Here is a 12,565-nt window from a genome sequence, read left to right as displayed (position 1 = left end):
TTTTGGAGGTCGACCAGTGATACCCGTCTGCCCCCCAGCGGAGTCCTACGGCGAGCATCAGCGGTAGGCTGCACGCCTATTTGTGAGATCATTTCCAGACCTTTTCTTGGCTGCATTTTGATGTTACGCGCAGCAGCACGCCTCAGCTTCCCAAACGTAGACACTGCTGAGACCAGGCCACAGTCAGTATGGATTTTTATCATAGGATGACACAAGGGATTTTATTGGGGCTTGGGAGGTCTCATGGTCCTTTTCAAGCTTGTCCATGAGGCCATCAAACATGGATCTGAGACGACCTTTGAGACGCTCAGCAACCAACTCACTTTGAGAGGACGCTCCTGCGGCGCCAGAGCCGTCTAGTTGTGTTGGGGGAGTGGTTGTTCCAGCTGGTTCTTGGGTGCCTATTTCGCAGAAACCCATGTCATTTTCAGATCCTGGCATGTGATTGGCAAAGGACAAAGACGGGAAATACGCACATGTCTCACACTGTTCCTTGTTTTAAACCTCCAGACGTTCCTGGAGGTTTTCAAGCATGGCAGATACAGCTCCATACTCCTTCTTCTTCCATACTCTATAATCTGTAAAGGCAATAAATATATATACTTTTTTTTTATAGTATAGCAAAGCCTTATTAACAGCTGTCAATGTCTTGCACAGAATTGTGAGTATTTTTTTCATTGCGATGATTACATTTCCTACCTGCTATTAACCAGATCATTGTTTTTGAATAAGCAAACATGAAACTGACCGGTAGCAGAATTGGACGTCTGGACAAATGGACCTATCTGCGGAGGCATACACATATGAATCCCCCTGCTTCTCCCGGAGGTCATATTTCAGGGTGTTTAGGGCTGAGGACGGGGAGTGCCCACTCTGAAAAAGTTTCTCCAGCTTCTCCACGCTCTCTCTGGCCACATCCCGCTGCTGTAAGGCTTCAGAACCGCCAAGGCGGGGGTTGTGGTGACGTTTGATGGTAACATGCAACAATAACCCCTCCTGAATATGAGTATCACTAGATCTATAAAACATGGAAAGGAAAAATGAGCATGTAACCTGGATTAAACAGTATGTCATGTTAATCTCTAAATTATTATTCTGTTATGTGTAATAGCCAACCTGGACTTCCTGTTATGCCTATGGCTGTGCTTTTTCCACACAAGGTAGAGCCCAGCAGGACAGCGTGTGTTTCTTTTAGTGTAACCCGTCTGCCTTGTATTGGGATGGCATCTCATGTCAACCTTTGAACATAGAAATGCTTCATTAAAGCCTTGACTATTTCAACAATTAAAAAAACAAGAAACATGACTTTTGTAAATCTTACTCGATAGCTGTTGCGCCGAAATATAACCTCTGTCATAGGATACTTTTTTTTCCACTCTTAAGGTCGCTCTTGATGACCGTTGGAAGTCCTCCAACCAGGTCTCTGCCTCCTCTCTGGTGGCCAGTAGAAGCTTTAAAGAGGCTGTGAAACCCCTCTCCAGTGGTGTATATTTGCAAATGAAATTGCAGTGACCCTCAGGCAGAAGTTGCTGTTTAAATAAATGAAATATAATGTTAGTAAATCAACCATATTATTTCAAAAGGGAAACTTACAATCAACTCTTTATTTGCATTGTAGTAGAAAAAAAGTGCAGGTCATGGGTAGAGATTAGAACCAATCAACACAACGAACAACGCACCCTAACTGTAAGGCTAACCTTAACCATTCAATACCTGTGTCGATACCTGTGCCAAAACCATTTATGACTGGAGCTTCGCTCCCTGTCAGTTGACTTATACCTCATCCTCACCTCAAGATGATCCGGGATGATGTTCGCCAACTCCTCCTTTGCACAAATATGACACCAGCGACACTTAACTGTCATGGCTGCACACACACACACACACACACACACACACACACACACACACACACACACACACACACACACACACACACACACACACACAAAGGTTCACAATAAATATAATCGGTCATATTTGAATCATACTATGGTGTTTTTTCTACAATTGACTGCCGCTTCATTCATCTGTTGTAGCCTACTAAAAATTACCATCATGCGTTTACTTTGGTAATAACTTGGGCAAAATAGTTTCATTAAATAGTTTCTGTTAATCAGGCAGATTGCAAGTTAGGACCAACACATCTCTGTCACCTCAGGGAGTCAACTCTTTGTTGACTGTTCTGACACACACACACGCACACACACACACACACACGCACACACGCACACACACACACACACACACACGCACACACAGCCACACCCACACACCCACCCACAAAATAATTACTAGTAATGTTTAACATACACTTAATGTATTTGCTACACGATCCGGCTATGAAATGTGAAAAATAAATTTGACGGAACGCACTTTACTTTACTTCTGTTGGTGGTTGACTTACCGACAGCCTTAACCCCTACCATCCTACGAAAAAAAGATTCGTCTGCCGGGTCATGTGACTTCCTCATCTGCTTCCGGGTTCAGAGTTGACTATACCGGTATGCTCTATGCAACAGTCCACATGAAGAAGGTTATATGTCCATGGTCATAACAGAACAAATGATGAACATCGTTTGAGATAACGTCTTATAGGGTAAGAATACAACCAGAGGCATGTCTCTAATAAACAAACAATGTCAGACACGACCTGTTAGCATGAATGTTTAAAAGCTAATTGATGCGACATCAACCTATGACAGTCTTCAGTCTTTATTGTGATAAATTAATCTACCAAATGTGAACATCATCTTATCTGAAAGTGTGGTTTTGAGGCCAAGGAACGGTTGTCAAAGGAATTTTGACGTGGAGAATCGTGTTCGCCACTGTTAACCCACGGATGTGTCAATACATAACTTACACCTCAATGATCAGCTAGTCAACAACACACTATGTCGACGTGGACTGGTTTAGTTAACGCGTCTTCGCTTGTTTGTCTGATTGTCTAGTGTTTGTTGCTGCTTGGGTCGTGATGAGCGTCCCGTCCTCACTAAGAACAGCTGCTCGAAACTTCCTCCCGCCGGGGAGAGGCTCCAGCCGGCTCCGCTGCCGGGCATTGTCTTCCTGCAGCAACACAAGGTGAGCTTCATCTGGAATATACACACCTTTGTTGAGGTCTGCTACACACCCCTGCCATTGTAGTGATAGACGTCAGACTGTAACGAAACCCGTGTGGATCGTTTGGAGTTGGAAAAAAGACAACAATACGTGTCAAGCTTGCCAGGATTCAGGATTCCTATTGTGATTCACTTGGAGATATTTGGAGCTGGCTGACCGAGCGGGGAAAGTCAATTTGACTCGGTAGTAGTGGTTTGTTTGATTGCTTTGGGCTAATTCCATCATACCTTGTGAATGTCATGCCTTAAACTGAAGCCTCTGCTTTTTCCCAATTTCAGAAAAATGTCTTCCAAAAGACAAATGGACCATCTAGAAAAGACTTCTAAAGACTTCAGGCAGAATGTAAGTTGTTTTCGTTTTTATGTTTTGTCGTATCATTGATGCTTGATATTTATTTATGGTCTGTTATTTACTTTCAGGCTGTTTATCCGGCTCAAGTATGTGGCATCATCCAGGAGTCGGTCACCGTGAAGCGCCTGAGAATCTCCGTCCATCCTGACTTCACCTTCAAGGCAGGGCAGTGGTGAGGACTTTAATGACATCATCTGACGCCCCTCTTGTCATTTCCGTGACAAGAGGGATTTATACACCGGATTTATAATTATTTATTTTCAAGGATGGTGTATGCTGTCAATCAGCACAATAATGACAGGAACATTGATAGTTTAAGTTCTTAAGAAATACAACCAGATTAATACGTGATCAATTCAAACATTGTTTTTCTATTTTGTAAGTGTACAAATGCAATTTTATGAGAATGTGTGAGTGGGGATCTGGGGTCAAGCTATGAAGGACAAATTCTAACCAAAGCTCAAAATCTACTGGAACGTAGTTGTTAGTTGTCTCATTAATTTAGCTCATGCTACAAGTCCACCACAAGAGGGCAGTATTATTTAAGATTTTGGCCACTTTAAAAACAAATCTAGGTTTTTCAATTGTTAACATTAACATTCCCCCTTTGTTATTTCCCAAAGGTAATGCAAATTCCTTGAGCAGTGTATGAGAATAACTTCCTAACTTTTAGATTTCTTACTTCTTAGTACTTAGTACTAAGGCCACAATAGAAGAGGTATTTGTCTGGATACCCAACAGAGAACGGGTAAAGAGAGAGAACATGTATGTTATCACTGCACACTTAAGCAGCCAAATGAGCCAAATAAATATCTATAGCATCAGTTGGAGAAAAGTCACTACATTTCATATAATACTGGCCTCCTGTAACCATGGAGCCGACACACTGAGCTCTTCAAGCAGCCATGTGTTTAACCAGAGTGGAACATGACTAGTGAGTGTGGTGTGAACGCCAGGCCATACTGCAGGGGGGCGGCGCTGGTGAGACCCGGCACAGAGTCGGCCCGTTGCCACGGCGGCGGGGGATAATGAATGGAAATGGATGGAAATTCTTGATTTTATTTATATAGAAATTAAGAATAGTGTTTTTCTCTGCGGAGGCAAAAATATGGAAGCGCGTTTTCTCGTCTGTTGTCTCCGGATGGGAGAAGAGCACAAGGGTGTGTGTGGGTGTGTGTGTGTGTGTGTGTGTGTGTGTGTGTGTGTGTGTGTGTGTGTGTGTGTGTGTGTGTGTGTGTGTGTGTGTGTGTGTGTGTGTGTGTGTGTGTGTGTTAGATGAAGTGGTGTGTCTGTAGTACAGTTAGATGAAGTGTGCGTGGGCGGCACATATGTTGTGCATATTTGCGCGGCGGATCCATATTTAATACGGCCCAGAGGGCCGCCGACCCGCGGTCACTCCTCGCCAGCAACAGCAGGGTCTTTGTGTTCCAGCCGGCTGAGCGACGCGCTCCGCTCCCCGCTCCCCCCGGAGCCGAGCGCGGTTCTGCCGCTCATCAGGAGCGCCGAACGCATCCGGAGCGATGAGCGGGACGGGACAGTAGGGTTTCTGTTGTCTTCCGAGTTATGAGACGGGAACAAACCTATTTCCTTCCTGCCATCGGCTGGGTTTCTAGGATAAGCCACACCACACGATACACGCTTGTGTACTCTACTCATGCACACAAACACAAACATACTCTAAGCTGAGGTCAAAGGATGATGCCCTTCCCTCATTGGTGCTGTAACCCTGAGACACAGCTTGTGTTTGGCGGGTCATGAACTCGCCAGCAAGCAATTGAAGGGAGGGAGAAGCAAAAACAATCGCGGTTTGTTGTTATTATCACCATACGGTCGCTGGACAGCATTTGTTATTTTCTTTATTTGGAGCTGGAATTGGGTTTAGCAAACTGAACAAGGGTTCAACGTGCCCAAAGGCACCGCTGTTCTTGTCATGACTTTGCATGTAAATTATAATCGGTTGTCAGGGCAACAAGAATTGGCCCTCTAAACGTGTGTGTCTGTGTGTGTGTTTGTTTTGTGTGTGTGTGTGTCTGCGCAGGGTGGACTTCTTCATCCCCGGCGTGGAGAAGGTGGGGGGTTTCTCCATGTGCTCCTGCCCGGGCCTGCTCCAGAGGGAGGGGGTCATTGAGCTGGCGGTCAAAAAGGCCCTACACCCCCCAGCCCACTGGATCCACACCGCGGTGAGGCCGGCCCTGAGGTCAACGCTTACTGGTTGTCTTTTTAACCTGTCGCCGGGTGCCCTCGTCTCCTGGTCATTCCCATGAACATTGATTTCCCTGGAGCCACAGTTCACGTACACACAGAATCTAATGGCTCCTTTGGTGCGGGAAAGGAAAGGGGTTGATTTATTTGCAATGTGTTGGCACAGGGGGAAAAGGCATGATAATTAGTTAATGTGATAAGATTTTATGCAAAAGGAAAAATGTGTTATTATCCAACCACACTCATTAATTAGTCTGGATTGACATTCAGGTGAAGAATTTGTTTGTTATGAGACTACAGTGGTTTGAGTTAAAACCAACGGTTGTGTTATGTAAATCTGAGGGAAAAAACAATGACTATAAAGGTTGAATCTCTGAGTGCTCAATCACCAGTCACGTGTTCTTATGAATGCACCATAGCTATCATTTTGTAGAATTTGATGTGTTCTAAAGATGTGTGGGTGCATGCAACACAGAAAACAGTGACATATAAGGCATATAATGAGTACAAGGTTTTGGTGTGTGTGTGTGTCTGTGTGTGTGTGTGTGTATGGGCCAGATGGCAGGGGAGCGCTTGACATGGTCAGATGTTACCGATGATGGTCCGACCGTCATCAGAGGTGACGAGGACATGCGGTGAGAGAAAGAGGAAGTGAGTGATTGAAATGAGCCCCCCTCGGGGGGGTCGTGTAGGGGTCACCGCGTGGGCAGCCTGTGCGAGGTGGAGTAATGTCAGCCAATCGGCTGGGGTCCTGCGGTGGTGCTGCTGCTTGGGTGGCATTAATGTCCTCCACAGCCTCAATTGTGCTCGGAGGTATTGAATGGTCGCAGTAACTTGAAACAAAATGCTTTTTCGTTAATATGGTTTTGAAGTTTATTTGCGGGGATTTCAGCATTTAAATAGCTGATAGTTTGCACTGGAAACATAAAGGCTGTTTCGAGTGTTCTTTGTAACCACAGTTGTTATAATCTCTCTCTCGCGCTACCTTTTTCTCACTCTGGCTCTCTCTTTCTCTCTTTCGCTTTACCTCTCTCGCTCTACTGCTCTCTCTCTTGCTCTCTCTCTTGCTCTCTTGTTCTACCTCTCGCTCTACCTCTCTCTCTACCCCTCTCTCTCGCTCCACCTCTCTCTCTTTCCCTCTACCTTTCTCTCTCCCTCTCCCTCTACCTCTCAATCTCTGTGTCTGTAAGTGTTTGATGATGGTACCTAGTGACTAGTGGGGAGAAGTGTGTCAGTTAGGCACCACGATGTGGTGCAGTACTTAAGAGGCCCGGTGCATTGTGCTTCGGGGATTATTGGCTGAACCTTTTACCGGAGAAGAGTAAATAGTGAGTGTAAGATTCCAGATTCTTTTTTTGGACTTCAAGAAGCCCACAATCATTCCCAGGATGCTTAAGCACACAGCTCGCATTGTTCCACTCGCATACGTTTCGATTGTGTGTGTGTTTCTGTGAACTTAGACGCACATGCACACGGATTTGAAAGCCTCTTCACTGTGCGGACCTCCCGAGGCTAGCGCCGGTGGTTCGGAGGAAGGTTTGTCCACCCCTTATTGCATGCAGCGCGGTCGCCGGCTGCGCTCGCCTCCTTAAGAGAAGAGACGGCTCATACGGAGAGCACACTCTAACCTTCTCCGCAGAAAAAGGCGCAGTGTGTGTTCCACCGCCGCCTCCGGGCTCCTCGTACTGCCTGTTGTTCTCTAACCTTTTCCACCGTTGTGTTCCTTGTCTCTTCATCTCTCTCCCCCGCCCACGTGTTTGCCTGCCGCTCCTCATCTGACTCTTCTCCACCTCCCCCCCCCCCTCCCCCCTTCCCCCACAGTGCACGGTGGGCGCCCACGTCGCCATGCGGGTGGGGGGGAACTTCTTCTTCGACCCGCGGCCCGCCGACCCCCCCGCCGACCTGCTGCTGGTGGCCGGGGGCGTGGGCATCAACCCGCTGTACTCCGTCCTGCTGCACGCCGCCCACCTCGCGCGGCAGCACCAGGCCTCCGGGGGGCGGGGCTACCGCATGGGCTCCGCCCACATGCTCTACAGCGCCAAGAGTGTGCAGGAGCTGCTGTTCAAGGTACGCACACTGTGTGTCTGTGTGTGTGTGTTTGTGTGTTTGTGTTTCACATTCTCCCTCCTCCCCCCCTTGAAAACAAGTCATTCCAAACTATCTCCGATCAATGCAATGTTCCGCCTCAACAGTGGAACGACGTCATTTATTTTGTTTCCACCGTGGAGAAGAGAGAGATGCGATTTAAAAAAAACATTTAAATTCTCTCGCCGCTCGTTTTTTTACAATCGTGAGAGCAAAGGCAAGTTATCTCGGAACAGCGGTGCTAGATTGTGCACGCAAGGGAACGCACAAATGAACCGGGGAACCGACCGCCATCCGTCTTCCCCTGCTCCCCCCAGAACACCATCGTGGAGCTGAGCCGCGAGTTCCCCGGCCAGTTCTCCTGTGACCTGCGCGTCACCGAGCCCTCCCAGGACCCCGCCCGGGACCAGAACATCCTGCCCGTCACCCGCCGTGAGTACACACCGGCGCACACGGGGTCGGCGGTAAACAAAGCGGGGGAGGAAAAAACCAAAGGCCACCTCTCAGCCAGCGCCACCTGGCCTCCCATCCAGGGACGGGCCGGGGGCCAGCCCTGCTTAGCACTCAGCGACACCAGCAGGGCAGAGGCAGGTGGCCACCGGCGCCGGCTAAACGCTTCACCGTGGTGCCCCTGTAAAAGTTTTGGGCTGTTTAGTTATTGGCACATGCTGTTCAATCGGATACATTTCATCAAGGAGCAGATGGGGGGGGGGGGTAACTCATCGAACACCCCAGCTACACCCATTACACTATCCTGGCCTCGCGGCCTGCCAAAGGGCTCTTGAGCCTGATGGAAAGCAGCTGTTGTGTCATTGTGAAGAGGCGTTGGAGCAAAATCAATTTCACGGCTGGAATTAGCCGGGCGTGCACACCCTGCTGTGTACGCACACACACATTTGTCTTGTTGTTGATTGAGTTACCGTCAGATTGGGGGACGGTGTGGCCGTCCCAGTCAATCTACATGCAGCCCCATCACCCCCCCTCCCCCCTCTTCTCCCCCCCCAGGTGGGAGGATCACGGAGGCGGACCTGCGGGCTCACGTGGACCCCCAGAGGACCCTGTGCTACCTCTGCGGACCCCCGCCCATGATCGAAGCCATCTCCCAGTCCCTCATAGACCTGGGTCTGCCCAAGGACCGGATCCTCTTTGAGAAGTGGTGGTAGAAGTCAGACCCCCCCCCCCCCCCAGAACTCAGACCCCCAGAATCCCACTGGGCAGAGAACTCCACTGGACCCAGCCCTATACATCTATATTTTAATTTTTTAATTTTTAATTTAAATCCTGAACGTGATGTTCTGGCCAAGGATGCAGCCGTACAACATGGGTTTACACATTCAGATTATTGCAGGACTGCCATGCCTTTACTGTCAATACATTTATACATGAAAATATATAAGCATATGCTTGCCTGTATGTGAACAGAGTCCGAACAGAGTATGCAAGCCTGCAGCTCCTGCACCCTGATATATGGAGAGAACACCCAGGGAGTTGGCCTTCTTTTCTGGATTCAGTTGACGGCGTTGCAGGCTGACCAGACTCACAAACACCCCAGCAAGGCAGTGCTTGGCTGAAGACTGATGTACTTATTGACCTGCAGTGCATCAGGGGACCTGCCTTTGAGCCCAAATGACTCTTGAGTGTGGATTAGAAACTGCCTGGCCCCTTCCTTTTACACTGTGCAACATGTCTGCCGTTACGTTAGACACATATCTTCAATCTCTCCTTTATTTAAATACCTCAGAAATGTGATATTATGCAAAATGTGTTGTTTTCTTTTTGATGCAATCAAAAAACCGATAATGTTGTATAATGATGCTTGGGTACTGTTTTGGTACAGTGATTTAAAGACTGAGGAGTATTTATATTTTGTGCAAGTAAAGATTTGAACAGGGAGGTAAAGCTGCCGGCTTGATTCTTCTTTAGTCAGACAATCGCGCATTCTGTTAGACAATCACGGCGGAAGGCCAATTTTTACAGTGAGAAAATGAATTTCTCAGTTTAAAAATGATTGGCGACCATCCTCATTTTGCAACCGCACTCACACATATACTGAAACGCATGTGCACGTTAAATGCCCATTCCCTCCTATTTTTTTCCTCTTCCCAACACGCTTGTTTGGACGCAATCACACATCCCCCCCACCTACCCACCCACGCACCTGTACACAGAAATGGGTTCTCATTTCAGGTGGGCGCCAGAGTCTCCCATGGTGCACTGTAATGGAAGCTCCAGGAGTGCTCTGATTGGCCAGAGTCAGCGAGCGTCCCTCAGCGAGATGGGAGCGATGTTCTCGTTCTCCACTCTCGCTCGGCGGGGGGGTCATGTTGATGGAACTCATTTTTCAGTTATCGCTGCAAATTATCATCGCGCGCCGGAATACACTACCCAGATCTATAACATGAAGGCAGAACGGCGGGAGGAATGGGGGTTGTTTTTTTTCCGTAAAGGATGTTTTATTTGACACCTGTGCCTCTATTTAAAGATGGTACCATCACACCACTTACACATAACACAGGTGCTTGGGAAATAAGCGATACAAAAAAAGAATCGGTTTATATCTAGTTCACTCAGCCAACCTAACCTTAGCCGGAAATCAATTTATTACTTCACCGACGCCAATAAACTCACATCCACCGTTTCCACATTTCCTCTGATTTAGTGTTTTTTCCTTTCTTAATAATATGCTTCACATATAAAAATATGATTCCTGTGACATCATTACTCCCTTATGTTTGTACGGTCCTAGATAAGAAGGTTAAACGACAGGGATTTGAAGAACAGAAAAGTTAAGGCTTGGGCAGGAAACCTGCTTTACTCAGTGTGTGGCATCCAGATACTCCTCAAAGGAGTGGGATTTAAAATTAGCAACATTGACCCAAAGCGGTGAAACAGTAATTACCATATACAGGGAGCTAATGGGCTACAACCTCAAATAAAGGCTCATGTGCTAACACTCTACGCGGGCCAGATTTAAGACATTAGCCACAGCACTACAGAAACATCATACTGGCATTGGCCACAGATAATATAATCCACCAAACATAACTCCAATTAATCATTTTTTTGAAAGGGCTCAACCATTTTAAAATCCCACTCGGGTCCCTTGGTTTTACTTCAGCAAACCCCAGAGAAGAGCGCTCTCTCGCTCAGCTGGGGTTTGATCCTATCCTCCCTCATCTTCATCTCCTCGAGCCCACTGTCCGCCCTCTGACACACGTCCGTCCATCTCACGCTCTTCTCCTGCTTGGCCGTCGAGACCCAATCCACCTCGGCGCTCTCCTCTTCCTGGTTGCCGTCGGAAACGCCTTCTCCCTCTGACGGCGGCGGTGGCGAAGAATCTGGTTGGAGTTCCGCCTCCTTCATTATCGCCTCCTCACCTCCCCAGGTGCCTGCGCCCTGGCACCTCTCCTCCTCCCGCTCCTCTTCCTCCACCATTAACCCTCCTTCCTCCTCCTCCTCCTCCTCTCTGGTGTTGCCCAGCAGCTCGTCCACCTCGCTCTCCGAGACGGGGGAGGCGCTCTCCCGCTCCTTCTCGGGCGTCTCGCTGCTGTAGCTCTTCCTGGCCTTGCTGCGACCCCGCAGGTTCAGCATCTGAAAAGACAACGGCTCCGTTTGGACAAGCTTCCTCTCTCTGGCAAACCGCCTCCTCCTCCTCTTTCCTCTCTTCACAACTCACTAGACACACGACAGATGAACCTCCTTGATGCCTGGGTCCCTGGTAGGGCACGCAGGCATGGACCCTTTGTCTATTATTAGATATGAAACAAAAAAGGCAGAAAGTACTTTTTTTGTACGTTTTCCTGTACATCCCGCATTTAGCAACGTGACTGATGTTTAATGGCCTCTTCCGCGTGACGCTTCGCCTAAAGGCAGCGCAGACGGCGACAGATGTTTGAGTGGACCGGGTGAGAACGCCGGGGCACCCACCTTGAAGTCTTTCCTCTTGCGCTGCAGCGTGGGCCTCTGAAGGAACAGGATCTGCTTGGTTGACAAACTGCCGTCGCTGTGAGAAAGACGACGAAGAAGAAGGAGATGATGAGGGCAGCACCTTTGTTATTTCATACCGGCTCCTGTCATGTTACGATCGGCGGAGCGGCGGTGTTTGCTAACTGCCGTCACCGCCGTCGTTTCTACTGAAAGGTTGTCGTGTGCGACGTGGAAAAGTTTAGCAGACAGGAGCAGCCTCTCTCGTCAATAACAAAGCGTTTGCTCACAGCCGGGGGGCGGCGTGTTTCAAAGCCGCCCGAGCAGCGTGTGTTGGGATGGTGATTAGTCAGATCTCTCGCTTTCCACGCACTTTGTGAGCCTACGCTGTCAATAAACCCCCCCCCCCCCCCCCCCCCCAACACCACAGATGATAAACACATCCAAGATGTCAGAAAGACTTCTAATGGAAGGCGTAACTAAACAGACACTGGTAGAACAAAAACACCATCAGTCCTCTGAGATTCCTCTTGTGTGTTTGTGGTAAACATACATCCACAGAAAAGACATACAACCATACTGGGACTGGAACAGAATCAATGCCTATGTGCTTGTGCTGCACTGTTGGCTAGGGATGGGAGGCGGGGGGGGGGGGGGTGTCAGAGGTCTTCACCTGTTTGTCCTGACAACAGGTGTTGGCAACACACACATCAGCCTCCAACCGTAGGGAGCCAGGGACTGGAGCAGGGGGATGTAGTCCGTCCTCACCACGACACCCTGGGCAGGAGACAGGGAACAGGGGATTACCCCCTTACCTCCACCAATCCCTTATGTGACTCTTGTGTTGTGCACAGATGAATCATTCAGTGATTGATGACAGAGG

General features: G+C 48.4%; 2 protein-coding genes and 1 long non-coding RNA gene across 3 annotated transcripts in view; 1 reads left to right on the top strand and 2 right to left on the bottom strand.

The window, feature by feature from the left end:
- On the bottom strand, positions 1–832 carry LOC307085064. The gene is made up of 3 exons (XR_013812344.1): positions 749–832; positions 477–578; positions 1–401 (listed from the first exon to the last, which is right to left on the bottom strand). It is a non-coding gene; the product is annotated as an uncharacterized lncRNA (long non-coding RNA).
- A 1,653-nt stretch (positions 833–2,485) lies between these two features.
- Positions 2,486–9,644, top strand: oxnad1 (oxidoreductase NAD-binding domain containing 1). Its single transcript, XM_079749785.1, has 8 exons — positions 2,486–2,599; positions 2,952–3,081; positions 3,399–3,462; positions 3,540–3,643; positions 5,510–5,651; positions 7,495–7,740; positions 8,076–8,190; positions 8,764–9,644. Exons 2-8 carry the CDS (start codon positions 2,975–2,977, stop codon positions 8,919–8,921), a joined length of 936 nt encoding a protein of 311 aa, XP_079605911.1. The 5' UTR covers positions 2,486–2,599; positions 2,952–2,974; the 3' UTR covers positions 8,922–9,644.
- Positions 9,645–10,817: 1,173 nt separating this feature from the next.
- The window catches only part of rftn1a (raftlin, lipid raft linker 1a), a 15,586-nt gene continuing 13,838 nt past the window's right edge, over positions 10,818–12,565 (bottom strand). Inside the window, exons 4-6 of the mRNA XM_079749382.1 lie at positions 12,356–12,459; positions 11,686–11,761; positions 10,818–11,349 (exon numbers count right to left, since the gene is read on the bottom strand). Of these exons, the coding sequence (XP_079605508.1) occupies positions 10,873–11,349; positions 11,686–11,761; positions 12,356–12,459 (657 nt within the window). The 3' untranslated portion in view covers positions 10,818–10,872. The remainder of the gene's footprint in view (positions 11,350–11,685; positions 11,762–12,355; positions 12,460–12,565) is intronic.

Source organism: Pollachius pollachius, assembly GCF_949987615.1.
Source record: "Pollachius pollachius genome assembly, chromosome: 13".
In the NCBI taxonomy this organism is placed as follows: domain Eukaryota; kingdom Metazoa; phylum Chordata; class Actinopteri; order Gadiformes; family Gadidae; genus Pollachius; species Pollachius pollachius.
Note: the sequence above shows the minus strand (reverse complement) of the source record. Positions and strands in the feature narration are given on the sequence as shown.